Below are 16,034 nucleotides of genomic sequence, written 5' to 3'. Positions count from 1 at the left end.
ACTTGGAACAACAAAGCAACCTCAAGGATAGTGATCTAGGTATGTGAGCTCTGGTAAAGAGAAGGCACAAGGTTACAACAATGAGACTGCAGAAAGCCTGAGATGTTTCAGCTTTCTAGATCAGTGTCTTCCCTTGGTAACAGACTCCCCTGCCTCCTTCTCTGCACCCACCCCTCTCCAATCAGCAGACACAAAGCAGCCAGTATATTGTATTAATCATATTTATTACAGTTTCCAGACTCCCATATGACAAATACCTAAAGCAGAAGAACACTGCAAGCTGACGTTACTAGCAGCAACCCACCTAAGCCCTTCCTGGGAGGAAGGGTTTAGGTGAATTTAACAATGAGGAGTAATTTCAAGACAAGAATAAAAGTCATGTTTTTTCTTTTAGCAGCTGGTATATGAACAGTGAAACTATAAATACATAGAGTCATCCAGGTTTAGCCTTGTCTAAAAAACATTAATAAGTCACGGTGCAGAGGGGTATCCCCAGGGTTGCCAAACAGAAGGCTAATGCCTTTAGATGTCAGTATGAAATAAGCAAATCACTTTTCAAGACATCGCTTACTATCTGCTTTGCTGTCAGGACAACAGAAAAAGAACTGGACAGCTGCCCTAGAACTTAGCTCACACATAATTCTGCCAGATAATCATTGTTTCAATATACCCCTAAATTTTTTTAAAACACTTTCCCCGCCCCCCGACCGACAGCTCTAAAAACATAACATCAGACATAACATCAGACATTTGCTTGGAAGGACTAAAAATCAAAATCAATTGCAGTGTATTGGGAATAGCTTTTACGGCTTTCCTGAAGGACAGTTCCTATCTCTTCAGAGAATGTTTTTAAAGAAGCACTAACTCTGGTAGCTTATCAAACTACTCTTTATTCTAAATAGATAAGACCAACTGAAGGTCTCAGGTGTACTCTTCCACACACACACCCCCAACCCCCACCAGATCTCCAAACCATCCAAAGCCATTTCTTTACAGAGACCTTTCATTTTTATTAGAGGAGTGCAAGAGAACTTACAAACATTTGAAAAATACTCGAAACACTGACAGTAAAGGAGGCCCAACCCTTCCTCAGAGCCCAGAAAACTGTGACAGGAACCCCAAAGGCTTATCTTAAATCCATCAACTCAATTTGCCAGAAAGTCATGACAGACCACTCACCTTTGCCACACAGGCCTAGATGGGATTTTCTTTCTTTACAATCACTAAGAAAAGCCTTCTGGGAGTTATTGCCCACAAGAACACAGGCTGATGAACAGAAGCTACTGAAAAGGGGTCGACTGCATTCTATATCTGGCACAGGAAAAGGAAAATGAAAACATCTGGAAACCGTTACATGTATACCGTGATACTCTTAGGTGAATCTTTACCTTCCCTCAGCAACCATTTCATTCAGAAAAAATACACAACGGCTTAGAAAGCTTTGGGGCAGCACCAGTGACAGCTAGCTGTCTTTGAATAATTTTAATTTTTTCCTAAAGGCAAAATTAAGAGAAATTTAAAGACGTAATTTACAGAACAGATTCTATTTCATGGTTTTGCCCATGTCAGCTGCTATGGAAACAGTACAAACAGAAATGCAAATATCCACTCTACATCAAGTTCGGTTTCCATTTTTTCTCAAGGGATAGAAGCAGTACACCTAGGTTTCCGTAAGGCTTCTGAGGATGAGGGGCAGCTCATAGCTCATGGCCCGACAACCTCTAGAAGCACTCCTGGACTATCTCACCACGAGGATAGGTAAAGCCCTTCTTCATTCGCTAACGACTCGAGCAAGGATTCCTATGCACCTAGACTTTAATGCTAATGGTTTCTAGGCTTTCTGCCTTGACATGCGCCATGCACGGAGAGCAAGGAACCAACTAGTCCAAGGCCACCTGCCTTAGACACTGATAACTCCAGCTAACCATCGCACCAACGGCCCACCTGTCATAAATGGTCTCTGAGAGGAAGCAGAAGTACTTCCCAAATACTAGCACAAACAACCTAAAGTACAGTCTCTCCTAGTGGTGAAGCAGTAGAACCATCTCTGTGTACAAAGAATGGCTCATGAAATCGTTCTGGGGGTGCAGCCACACCTTCCATTTCTCGACCCCTTGTTACTTCCTAACAAAGCTGGATACTCCTGAGAAGACCTCAGCGAAGTGTACAGGTCTGCCCTGTGAACTGCCCTGAAAACACACTGCCATGTCTAGAGGTTACTTTGAAGAATCAAAGTGAATGTTCAAAAATAAGTACTAGTGTCTCAAGCCCAATCCCTAGAGAATACCAGAAGCCAGTTCTGCTGTATTTTGGCTGCTTAGGACCCCCTCGACGAGTTGATGGGGGGTCTCCAGAATCTGCCATTCTGGCTGTTACTTTCCCCTTTTCTTTTCTTGCCTCCTGAGGAAGACTTCAGCTATTTCCATAGCAACTTCTTTAAATGTCCTAGATGATCACATTTTTGAGCAGCGTATACATTTTCAGGACATATTTTTCATTCCTTTCGAACAATCTCTCCAATAATAAAGAAAAAGCAATGATTTAAAAAATTTACTTCTCTAAAAATATGGTTATCATGCTTTGTACACAACAGCATATTTACTAGATAATACTCACTCCAGAGTCACTGTCCAAACCAAACAAATAAATGGGGGTATATGGGCACATAAGACAGATGACACATAGTTTTAAAATAATTTTCAGATCCAGAATTGGTAAGTTGGGCAGAAAAGCAGTAAATCAATCCTTATATGGATACATGAAAATTAAATGCAAACTAGGAAACGAGCATGTGTTTAAAATAAATCAGGTTAGATTTAATCAGGCACTACAATGAATGGAAATTGATTATACTCCTTTTGATTCCGAATTTCCACTTTATTGGGAAAATCTAGTAACCATTACAGCTTCTAGCTGAGGGACAAGAGGACAGACAGATGGCGACTGCCAAACAGGGAGGACTGGTAAAGAGGTAGAGGCAGGGGTGCCTGATGATTAAACAAGACAACTACTGATTGGGGAACTGAGATTTTAGACATGCTGTTTAGAAGAGATTTAGACTGGCAGATTCCAAAGATAATTGTTCACGAGCGTTTGTAACCTAGAACTTCTCTAAATTTTTAGTGCACCTATTCTGGCTCTAAAGAGTATATTTTAAATGCATTTTGAAACAAAATCAAATAAACAAAACAAAACAACTTCCACAGATGCCCCTTTGGGGATGCGTTGTTTTTAGGTGCGCATCCTTCCTTCGGTGCTGTCATATAAACCCCTCAGAAAGTGCAGTGGAATTCCCTCTCATCGTGACCAGAAGAGGGTGGGGGCTGGGATGTGGGGGGGCAGCAAGGAAATGCCCCTCTTCCTTTACTGAAGATGCTCTTCTGAGCACTTCCATTGTCCCTTAGGAGGAAGGAACGGAACATGGAAAACAGTTCCTGAAGATATCACTGCTTTTTGATGATAACAAGATCGTAACTGTGACACCTATGGAGATTACTCTCTGATATTATATAGCACCTACCTTGCTCATGAAACACTGAACTTTTACCAAGCTAATGAAACAGGGTGAGTAAAAATCACTCATGGCACTTACACGTGTTAAAAGACTTTAGAATGCCTTCCCCAGATTCTTTTACTCAGTGCCCCTGTGAGGTAGGTGTCTGGTGGGAAAAAACTGAGGCACAGAGGGGTTAGTCTGCTCTCCTCTCACTACATGATGAGCCAGAGTCCCAGCTCCTTGAACTTGATTCACCAGCTTCTCAGAAGGCTTATTTAAGTAACACGACAAATACAGCAGAGGAAGTTTTTCTTTTCAAACGTTTGAACTAGTTAGTTATTTATCATTCTCACTTTGAACCTAAGTTATCTAAAATAAAACCAAATAATGTATAAACTAACAAAACAAAAGGTCAACATTGCCTAACAGTCTGTGTCAAGATATAGCCTATTTTGCACTGGTGATTGGAAAAGCATATGGTTCAAGTAGAAGAAGTAGCAGGTGGTCTAGTGTTCCTGTTACTCAAGCCGGGCTGAGTAAAGTGTCCCTTACAGACACCACCGCTGTACTTTGTGAGAACCTCTTTGGCCTGACACAAGGGAATAAAACTCCACCCCTGTTTCATGGAAACCATCCTAAAAGATACTCTAGACAGGGGCCAGCCCTGCCTGGAAAGAGTACTCTCAGCCACATGATGAGTGTGTATTATTGAGTCCACGCAGAACTCTTTAAAGCCAGACATGAAGGTCACAGTCCCCTGACATGAAGCTCACAGGACAGGTCACACTATATACAGAGGGGCAATACACAGGGTACATGCACTAGCACCATGCCACAGAAGTGAAAGAGAAGGATAACAGCATCTTAGAGTCCCATCTGGTACACCATCTGCAGAAGCTATCTCTGGCAAGAGGAAGACCAACAACGAGGTCCCATATTTCTTTCCATAAAGTGGAGAGGGATAAAAACACAGCATTCATTGCTTGATGCTTTGAGCATACCACCTACCCAAATTTCACTTGTACATAAATTGGTGGGCTTCTTACATCTTATAGATATTAAAAGATAACAAATTACATTTCTTGATCAAGAGAGAATGGTGTAGAGCAAAATTCAAAGGTCAGCTACAAGATGTGGGTTCAGGGCTCAGGGTGATTTATACTGCTACTCTTAGAAACAAATTTATGAGTACTCAGGGCACTAGCTTTTAGAAATGAGATCATTCTTTTTGAGGTGGTTTTTTCCTTCACCGTGCTATAGTGTCTGTGGAGTGAATTCAATTCATACCATGCTCCCTAATTGAAATCTAGTATTTGGTTTGAGTGTCTGCAGTAGACCACGATATCAAGTAAGATGCATGTACCTCTGTACAGCTTTTGCCTTGATATTAATGCAAACACCCACCCTCTCAAGGCCTGTTTCCCCTTCAGGGACCTCATCTCCCAGAGGGCCCGAGCCTGGCTCTATGCTCTGCACATGCCAGACCAGAGGGAATCATTCCAACTCATAGCTTCACTGGGATACTAGGATATAGCATAGCAGCGATTCATGCATTTTATTTCTAAAAACCAAAGCTCAAGTGAGGCCGAGCTGGTCACTGTGCAAGATGAACCAGCAGGACATTCTCGCCTCGAATGAAAATCTGATTTATGTGTCGAGTGAATACCTGCTGGTAATCCACTTTGGGCTTTCGCTTTTTCTTACGGGGCTGGCCCCTGGAAAGGGTGGTGGCCCTGGAAAAGGTACCTCCCGCACTCGACCCTTCTGTCTGTGTAGTCCTCCCTGACAGCTCTGACCTGGACTCCTCCCTTGCCGATGCCTGCAGGGAGGAAGGGACGGAGCGGGAACGCTTGCGTGAACCCCGGTCAGTGTCTCCTCGTCCCCACACTGAAGCCATCTTCCAGGTGGATGTCTGGGAGCATCTGGACAGAGTGGAGTCTTCAACTGCAGACTTGGAATCTGTTTCCTTCTTGGAGGAATCCTGCAGTTTTAGTCGATCAAAGAGCTATAAGGAAAGCAATGACAAGTATTAGCCTTCCCTTTAGCTTACAACATCCCTCTTTCAATATGTAGAAGACAGACTAGATTCCTTTATCATGCTCTGTGGACTGCTTGCTTTGCAATTTTTCAAAAGTTAGTGGGCTTCCCTGGTGGCGCAGTGGTTGACAGTCTGCCTGCCAATGCAGGGGACACGGGCTCGTGCCCCGGTCCGGGAGGATCTCACATGCCGCGGAGCGGCTAGGCCCGTGAGCCATGGCCGCTGAGCCTGCACGTCCAGAGCCTGTGCTCCGCAACGGGAGAGGCCACAACAGTGAGAGGCCCGCGTACCGCAAAAAAAAAAAAAAAGTTAGCAACAAATTTTCTATTTCTAGCCATAATTCAGATAAATCAATAAATATGTCAAGAGAAAAGGCACCCGCTTTTTCTATGGTATAAAACTGAAAGACTTTTAAACCTTATGAGGTAACTTGTTGTTCAAACAATATGCAAGTAAGAAGCAGAGACTCATTTTTGATGCGCTGGATGCATGGGAAGAGACTAATGAAGACCGTGGTCCAGGCACACCTGGTTGATAGCAACAGGGCTTTTCCACTTGGAAACCCTGGTCCCTGGGCTCAGTGATCTTAATTCCTAAGCTTGAAAGCATGTTGGGTACTCAGAAAGTCAGGGGAAACTGCCTACCCTAGTGAGAGTCAATGAAGAATCCCGTTCATATGCTTTGCCTAGAACAGGTTTTCGGTAGGTCTCATCCACATCAGTAAGTGCCTAGAGAAAAACAGACCAAAGGGGGGAAAATAAGGTAGCATTCAAATATTATTTTTATATCTTTCAGGAAAAAATTTAAAAGGCAGAATAACATCTAATTATAGCAGAACTAACCTTAACAGGTGACTCAGCTCTTGGGCAGAAACAAATGGTAATACATGGCACCCTCTGAATAGGAATTCCAAACGGCTATGACCATGTAAGATGGGTTTCCCCTATGGTAAGGTGCCTTTACCAACGCAGGGTAGAGGTTCATAAATTTCAGGGAGCATGAATATCTAGGAAGTTTATTAAAATATAAATCTAAGGCTATCCTCCTAGAGATTCTGCATCCTGGGATGAAGAGCCTAGGAACTTTCTATTTTAACCAAAAACCCCATGATTCTGATGCAGGACAGCGTCAGACCACACGTTAAGAAACACTACTGCTGCTTTTCCCTTTTCAGTCTGTATGTCTTATGACAGGAATTAATAGAGATTAACCAGGGTAACACATAGAATTGCTGGTGAATTCTTGCTGTGGAGAGATCAACCTCACAGGACAGCTATTAGGATCAAATCAGATCAGGTATGAGAAATTACTTTGAAAAGTGTGAATCACCCTACAAATATAAGCTGACAGTATTACGATTACCACCACTGTTATCAAATATATTCTTTTAAATCTTTTCCTTCAAAGGTAAAATTATAATAAAATATTTTCCCTACACTTTAGAGATGAGAAAACTGAGGCTCAGAGAAATTACTTGGCCTAGAGTCACACAGCTACCAAATGGTGAAGCTAGGATTCAAATCCAGGTGTTCTGATTCCACACAGCTTAAAACATGGTCTCCGAAGCCAGAAAGGATAAAGTCATGGTCCTTTCACTTACTAACAGTGTGATCTGGGACCAATCTTCTAAAATCGCTAGCCTCAATTTCTTCATTTGTGAAATAAAACAGTGATAGACCTACAACTCATTCATTGAGATATTATATATAAAGCCCTTAGTACGGTATCTGGCACATAGCAAGTGCTTAGTAAGTATTAGCAACTATTATTATTATCAAAGTTATTTTAACTGCTTCATATTATAGTTGTGCTATAATATACCCCTTCTCTCCTACAAATGTTTAGTAAATAGACAGTAAGCCTCTAGAAGACTGAGGGCACGTGGTACACTCCTTCACAAGGAAACACTATGCAAAGTGTCTGGCTTATTAATATGTCTGCTTCCCCTCTATCCACATCTGTCTTTCCGAAAGCTGTAAAGTAAAAGTTCCTCTCTGAAATTTCTGTACCTAGCACTGTGCCCAGCCAAAGTGGGAAGACAGCAAATATTTTTAAATGAATGAAAAATAGTTGGTAGGAAATCAACATAAAATTACTAAAAGATGAAATAAGTAATTATTCCTTAAGGCTAGATTTCTCAACCCTGGCACTAATAACATTTTGGACCAGATAATTCTTTGTTGTTGGGCGGGGCGGTGTTTTGTGTACTGTTGGATGTGCAGCAGCAGCAGCCCTGGCCTCTACCCACTAGATGCCAGCAGTACCCCATCCCACAGTCGTGACAAGCAAAACAAATGACATTGCCAAATGTCTCTGGGAAGGAGGAATGGGCAAAATCACCCCAAGTGAAAGCCTCTGTCTTTGGGAAAAGCAATAAAAAGAACGTTTTTGTTGTTGCCCAAGAGAGTGCAAAGATTCTAGCTCCTCTGGGAAGTTATTCTGGGGGTTTTGCTGAATAAGGTCCTTGAGATATATGAAAAAGTTAATCCCTAGAAGGTTCTCCAGCCCCTTGAGAAAGGTTTAATTACCATATTCCAGAACTTGTCAAATGCAACAAGGAAGCCCGTACAGACGCCCCGAAGTCCCTTGAAAGTGCGGATGTGAACATTCACCTTCACCCCCTCCCGGATACAACGATGGAGTTCACCCAGAGGGCTGCCTTCGTGCACTGAAACAAGAAGAAAAGTCAGCACAGCATGAACACCTGCTCTCATTCCTAGAATTAACAACCAAGACCACCCAACCATCTCCAGCAACACAAGGCAACACGGTGTAGTGTCAACCACACACCACAGGAGCAGGAAGGCCCAGTGGGCAAAATGGCTAGCGTAGGCAACACACACTGAATCGAAACAAGATTCCCTGGAACGTGGATAAACGAGCTGTATGGCTACCATCCAAACGTTTCACTACCTCTCTACCCTATTTCTATGATGTCACTGATTCTAAGAGGCACCATGATTTTAAAACTTTTTTGGGCAAAAAAGAAATACTACATTAAATGTGCTCATCAGCAGCTAGATTCTTCTCAGTTCTATGCCCTGTTAAGACAACCTTTTTCAGGATAAATCTCATGAACCACATATCCAGCTTGAGCCTTCCAAAGAACAAAAACCCTCGTCATAGGTTTAAAGGAAAAGAACCATGTAACTCATTTGCCCTGAAACACATGCAATCGTCTAAGAAATAATGGCCTTTTGGCCTCCCCAGTCTGAGCTACTTCGTGCACGAGCTCCCTGGGGTCACTAGTGTTTCAGTGTATATCATCTTTACACTAGGAGGAAGAGGCCTGGTTGTATTCCAAGCCTTGCTGGTGTAAAGGCACCTGCTGAGCATCTGACTCTTATGACATTGCTGATAAGCATCATATAAAAAGAGCAAGCAGTATGACAACTCATGGGAGGAATGCTGGGATTATAAACTGCAGATTTTACTATGATGGACTCTTTTTTTCAGAGCTTGGGAGCAAGGTTGAATTTTATTTTTATTATTTCATGTTAACTTAGCCTTCAAAATATGCTGGCTATACTACATAAAACCTCCCTAAAGAAAACTGCGCGAGCACACGTGTGCACACACACACTCTCTCTCTCTCACAGTCACATTCACACTCACACATACACAGTCTCATTCTTCCCCCCAAGTTTGCAAGGCACAATTCTTTGGAAGTTATTGTCATTGATAGTAAACAAACCAAAAATCTCTGTTTTGTTTCTAGTGGCATAAAAGAGAACAAAAGTCTTGCACTTCAACTTGGATAACTAAGGTGGTTACTCTTAGCCTCCTTACCCCTCACTCATGGATTGGCTTATAAATGATGGCAGTGATAAGTTAACACAAGAAGATATGCTTGGATTAAGTGACTTAGCACCCTCAGATTGAGGGTTCAGCAAGAAGGCACAGTTGGAGGCAGAGTGACAGAAACAGTGGCCTTGGAAAGGAACATGAGAACCTTGGTCTGATCTTCATCACCTATCCCTCCTCTAGCCATCTTTTAAAATTCTTTGAACCTTTGACATATAAGGATGTATGTACATATATCTGGATATGCGTTATAGACAGTGTCAAATCAAGCACTATAAACAACCTTTAGGTCATTATAACTAGTTGTGTGAACTTGGCGAACAACTTTTCCTCTATAAGCCCAAATTTCCTCATTCATAAAATGAGGTTAGACTAGTTAACTTTTGGAGTCATGTAAGGAATAAGCCTTTATAGCTCAATTTCTTAGAAACTGATCACAATGCCTGGATTACTCCGTTTACCTATACACATTCACTCCCCTTTCTCACCATACACGTATATGTTCCACAAAGGGTGGAAAGACCACTCTTTTTCTAACTTGAAAGAAAATAGGGGCATCACTTCTCCCCATGCACCCCCAAATCAGAGAGAAAGGACAGGCATGTATCTTAACAACTGTCTCTTATTCTAATTAAATGGTAAACTCAGGTTTTCCACCCTCACATCTGTACTTTTCTTTTGATTTTTTTTTCTCCCAAAGATTTAATAAGGTGTAATTCCAGGGAGTATTTCTCTCCTTATGTGATCAAAAATACAACACTAGCACCACCTATCAGAGCAAAACACCAAGACAAAAATGAACTTCACATTCTGAATCAGAAGGCACAGTCTGAATCTCTTTGCAGCAGTGTTTGTGACAAACTCCAAATGGATATGAGCCAGGCTTCTAGATATATATATAGATAGATACACACACACACACATATATACACATACGCCTTATCTTTGAAAAAGTTATTCTTCCAAATCCCGCTCTCCATTGCCATTACTCTTGGGCCACACCCTTACAAATCCAGGTCATTTTTAACCCCACTCTTATTTTTTCCCTGCTTGTAGCCAATACTAAGTCCAAACAATAGATTCTCAATAACTAAGACCTGCCCTTTCTTTTCTCTTTCCACAACCAACAATACAGTCCAGAGCCCATCACATGATTGGTTCACTTCAAGAGTCTCCTAGCTCCCCTCCTTCACATCAGCAACAGCATCACCATCACTGTCACCAACATTACCACCAATGACTGAGCCCTCAGTATGGGCCAGACCCTATGGTAAGTTTAACTTTATACACATTATTTAATCCTCACAACTCAAACAGGTTTAAATTTGCTCAAAGTTACTTACCTAGTAAACAGCTGAGCCAACAGTCAATACTGGCAGGCTATATGCATTCTGACTTGGGGCTTTTAATTATGACAGTCTAAACCTAATAATAACCACCACAACAATCTACAACAATAAAAACAGTGACATTTAATACTCACTGAGAATTCCCCTACATGCTAGGCAACATTACAATTGTAAACCTTTAAATGTGTTAACTAATTTAAACTTCACAACTGGCTTCTATTATGGTCCTCACTTCACTTATGAGGAAACTGAGGCCCCAAAGAGTTTAAGTAACTTGCTTAAAGTAAAACAGTTGGGAAGTGGGGGAGCAAGTATTCAAACCTAGGCGGTCAAGCCCCTGAGCCTGCGCTCTAGTCTACCTCCCCAAACACATTTTACTACTAGAAACTCAGCAATTAGAAACATTTGCCCTACAAAGCCTTTTGCTTAAGAATATACACCATGGTTCCCACTCTCTCTCATAACAAAGTCAAAGAAAAACTCTTTGACTGGTCTTCAAAACATTCTGGCTACCAATCCCTTTCTGGACCCAAATTCAGTTCTCATTGATCTGGACACAAACCACATATGCAGCACCTTCCACCCACCAAAAAAGAAAAAAAAAAAAGCAAGCAAGGAAACATTAGAATGTACTCTTCCTCTCCTGAGACTAGCATAATGGTTAAGCATATAGCCCCTGGACTGGGACAACCCAGGATGAGTGGCAAACTGACTAGTTTCGTGATGCTGGGCAAGAAGTTGAACTCAATGAGTGTCAGTTTCCTCATCTATAAAAGTGTATCCAAGGGTAAAATGAGATGCAATGCATCTGAAGGGCTTAACACTGTGTATAGCACCTACTGGCTCAATAACAGTAGCTATAATTAACAACAATAAAGTTATCACCCGACTTACAAAGGGGCAGGAGGAAACTTTTTGGTGCGGATTTGCTCTGTATCTTGATTGTGGTGGTGATTTCACGACCATACGCTTGTCAAAACTCACTTTAAAAGAGTGAATTTTGCTATGTGTCAATTATACCTCAATAGTCTGATTTTTAAGTAATTGCTGTTATCTTCAACCATGCCCTTCCTTAATTAACTTCATGACCTAAAGCTGACCTCATACACGAGCTATTTCTTGAAAACATCTAATCCTCACCCATGCTTCTGTACTTTTTTTGTCTTTTTTTTTTTCCTTTTTTTGCGGTACGCGGGCCTCTCACTGCTGTGGCCTCTCCCGTTGCGGAGCACAGGCTCCGGACGCGCAGGCTCAGTGGCCATGGCTCACGGGCCCAGCTGCTCCGCGGCATGTGGGATCTTCCCGGACCGGGGCACGAACCCCCATCCCCTGCATCGGCAGGCGGACTCTCAACCACTGCGCCACCAGGGAAGCCCTTTTTTTGCTTTGTCTGAATGAAGGGCATCAACTCTTTGTGCTACCTACCCATCTTTACCCTGTACACCCAAGTGTTTCCAGTGGTGGGATTAAAATGTTCAGTGCTGAGGACACATTCTGAGACTTTGATTCCAGGCATGTATTTATCATGGGAAGTCAATAAAGTTGGCTTTCACACACTTGCATACCAATAATACAGCAAAGTGCTCCACAGATAAAGGCAAAACCACCCACCACATAGAAATATTTCTTTTCTCTTGAAAAATCTTGGAAGCAAAGCAATGGTTGGCAAAATGGAAATAAATGTTACAATCTGAGACTTGGAGTGCGTTTCAAAGATCTGATAGTGGCAAAAAAGTATGGGCAAAATAAGGTGCCCCAAACTGCTCTTAATCTAGCAACATGCATAATCTATCTTTGTGCCACTGCTGGTCAAGCAAACTGGAGTAGACCCTAGCTTATGCAGGGATGCTCCGGCATAGTAAATCATCCGACAAAGGCACCCCTAACAGCACTCAGCTTTTCAGGATGTTTCTCTCTTAACAAACACATTTCTAGAAATGAAACAAAATATTCCTTTGCTTAGCACAACCCTCCATTCCAAAGGCAGTGATTCAATAATGCCAAGATTTAGCTATCAGGATACAGATGCTCTGAATGGCTAAGTAGGTCATTGTGTTCATGGGGCAGATGTCAGAACTGCTCGCCAGATGACAAAGATATAACCCTGGGCTGTTTTTATTCCATTTATACAAGACCTCACACACATTAGCAACTTCCGCTGTTTACAGCTTTACTCTAAGGATCTATGAGGAGGCTGCAAGAAATTCCCTTGTGCCATTTACACCTTCAGAACATAAAATAACCCGTGCATAGGGTAGTATGAGCCTGACAGACACAGTCCTGCACTCACCCTGGCAGAGTGGCTGTAAAATAGTGTCTGTGCTTTACTGGCATTTTGTGCCTGCTGCATTCCAGGACTTGTGATTTGCTAATGTGAACATATGTATATCAACACCCTGCAGCCCTTCTCCTGCTTACAGCACTGAGAACGAGCTGTCACTTAATGTGCAGGGGTTGTGGGATTATGTCTCCTATGCTACCTGAACAGATCTCCTCACACTGCATCCCAGCATCCCCAAATCTCAATGACCAAGCACTCTCCCTCCCCTAATATTGGCTGTGCCCTCCCCCCCGCACCGTGCGTGGTCCCAAGACCTCAACACCTCTGCAAACCCTCCCTGTGATGTCCCGTTTCCAGGCCCACCACCTCTCCAGACCCCCCCATCACTCCTGCAGATCCTTTCTGCAGGCTCCTCATCACCTCTGTAGGCTGTTCCGTGGACCCCATCACCTTTATGCACGTTATCCAAGCAGACACTCCCCACGGCTATTTATTACCTCTACAGCCTTACCACTCTTCCCCCGCAGCTCAGGCAAACCCTTCTTCACTCCTCAAGCTGATCCTCCCCACGGTCGCTGATTATCTCTTCAACCTTCACCAAGACCCTCCCCCATACACGTAGACCCGCGCCAAGCCGCTATCACCCCGCAAACGCCTCCAGGGCCGCTGCCTTCTCGACAGCTGGCCCGGCCCCAGCCCCGCCCGCCGGACTCACAGGGCATTCTCGTGAGCACGTTGCGCGGCGCCTTCCTGCTCCGACCCGGACCCCGCCGCCGCGCCCCGGCGGCCCCGTCCCCTTCCTCCTTGGCCACCATGAGGCGGCGGAGGCGCTGGATGCGCTCGGGGTCCGGGGCGGGGATGTCCGGGCGGCGGCGGGTCCTGCCCAAGGGCCCGGCGGCGGCGGTGGCCGCGCCCCGCGCCCGTCCGCGCCCGCCGCCCCGGCACCCGGTCCTGAGGAAGCTCTCGTACTCGGCCAGGTTGTTGAAGCAGGGCGCGTTGGGGTAGGGGATGGGAGGCAGGCGAGGCGCGTACAGGGCCAGCAGTGGGTCGAAGCTGTCAGAGCTGACATCCAACCGCGGGCTGGGCGGGCGCGCAGGGCTGCCGGCGCGAGCCGACCTCGCCCCCCTCTCCCGCTCCTCCATGTTTGAAAGGCCCGCAAGCCGAGGCCGATGGGAAGGAGAGGGGGGCCGCCAGAGGGCGGCACTGCGCAGCCGCGACGCGGGTCTCACTGCGCCGGCCTGGCCGCCAGGGGGCAGCATCTGCCCGCGCTCTGCGTCTCCGGGGGTGTGGCGAGCGGCTGCGACCCGTCCTCGCAGCGCATCAGCGTTCGGGGAAGAGGTTAATTTGCTCTAACGCAGTGTTTCCCTCATCTATATCATTATCATTTTGGGTGTTTCCTAGTGGTGCGGATTCCCTGGGGGTGGAGCCCGGGCCCGGCATCTTAACAAGCTCCCCAGGTGTTTCTCTGCTCCCTGGAACTGCGCTCTACTAGCTTGCGCTGGCGGGAAGCAGTGGGAAAGAGGGCAAAGAATGCCCTAGTTTGCTCTCATGCTGGGTACCACTGGGGTTTAGCCTAGGTGGCCTCCAACTATTTAGCTTCTCTGGCTCTTTACATTCTCATCTGAGATATAGAAGTGGTTGCCTACCTCACAGAATTGTCCAAAGAATGAAGAGATACTGCATATAGAGCGCATAATAAATGCTCTGTGAATGTTAACTAATGTTGGTTACGTGTACAATGAAACTGAAGGATGATGGGTGGACCCTGGTACTGCATCTCCTACACCCTCTGCAAAAAGAAATTTACGCATACACCAGAAAGACGCTAGTATTAAGGCAAATTCACTATCACTGATCTTGTAAGCATTGCTAAGCACCTGGAGGAAATGAGGATGCCGCAATTGGGGGACAAGATAATGGAAGATTTTCAAAACCTGGTTGTAGGACTTCTCTGGTGGTGCAGTGGTTGAGAGTCCACCTGACGATGCAGGGGATATGGGTTCGTGTCCCGGTCCGGGAAGATTCCATATGCCGTGGAGCGGCTGGGCCCGTGCGCCATGACCGCTGAGCCTGCGCATCCGGAGCCTGTGCTCCGCAACGGGAGAGGGCACAACAGTGAGTAGGCCCGCGTACCACACACACACACAAAAAAACCACCTGGTTGTACTTTGGAGACTCTGTTCAGCGGAACATTTTTTGTTTTTTGATATTAAAATAATAGTCTACTCTACACCAAAGGCCCAAATATTACCCCCTCATCCAGCAGAGCCAAGGTGTTTCCAGTCACCTACAGGCCACACAAATCACTTTCCTAACTGCCACCACTCTCCCAAACTGCTATCAACTGGTATTAATTCTATACTAGTTGCTTTTGTGTATATTTTAAAGTTTCCTTAAGACTTGGAAAGGAAGCCCGAGAGAATACTATTCTCTTAGAGAACAGGATGAAAATATACAGCTGTGAAGTATACTTTAGAATACATGATGCAAAATAAAAAAGATAACATAAAAAGCTACCAACAATTCTTCTGATAGCACTACATAACTCAACAGGTAAACCCGGGTCATTCCTTTGCTCAAAACCCCTGCCCCGGGGCTTCCCTGGTGGCGCAGTGGTTGAGAGTCCGCCTGCCAATGCAGGGGACACGGGTTCGTGCCCCGGTTCGGGAAGATCCCACATGCCGCGGAGCGGCTGGGCCCGTGAGCCATGGCCGCTGAGCCTGCGCGTCCGGAGCCTGTGCTCCGCAACGGGAGAGGCCACAGCGGTGAGAGGCCCGCGTACCGCAAAAAAAAAAAAAAAAAAAACCCTGCCCCAACACAAACCTCAAACCCGCAAACTGCTGGCAATTCAACAAGCAAATGCATATCCCCGTCTTATAACAAAATCAAGTGACAGCCTTTGTGGTATCACATAGCACCCACAGAAAACACAAAACTTCCGTGGGTAGTTGTCTTGAAAATCTGTACTAATACCTTATATTTGTTTTGATATAAAATGCTAATTTACTTACGATTAAATTTGCCAATCAAGAGCTACATTCTTATTGCCTTACTTGGCCTATCAGT

At 44.6% G+C, this 16,034-nt stretch overlaps 1 protein-coding gene across 1 annotated transcript; it reads right to left on the bottom strand.

The window, feature by feature from the left end:
* Positions 1–232: 232 nt before the first annotated feature.
* LSM11 (LSM11, U7 small nuclear RNA associated) lies at positions 233–14,110 on the bottom strand (the record flags this gene model as incomplete). Its single annotated transcript, XM_081230940.1, has 4 exons — positions 233–5,501; positions 6,179–6,262; positions 8,063–8,202; positions 13,684–14,110. 4 exons carry the CDS (start codon positions 14,108–14,110, stop codon positions 5,091–5,093), a joined length of 1,062 nt encoding a protein of 353 aa, XP_081087066.1. The 3' UTR covers positions 233–5,090.
* Positions 14,111–16,034: the final 1,924 nt, after the last annotated feature.

Source organism: Mesoplodon bidens (genome assembly GCF_964165515.1).
Source record: "Mesoplodon bidens genome assembly, chromosome: 4".
In the NCBI taxonomy this organism is placed as follows: domain Eukaryota; kingdom Metazoa; phylum Chordata; class Mammalia; order Artiodactyla; family Ziphiidae; genus Mesoplodon; species Mesoplodon bidens.
This window is presented reverse-complemented; position numbering and strand designations above follow the sequence as displayed.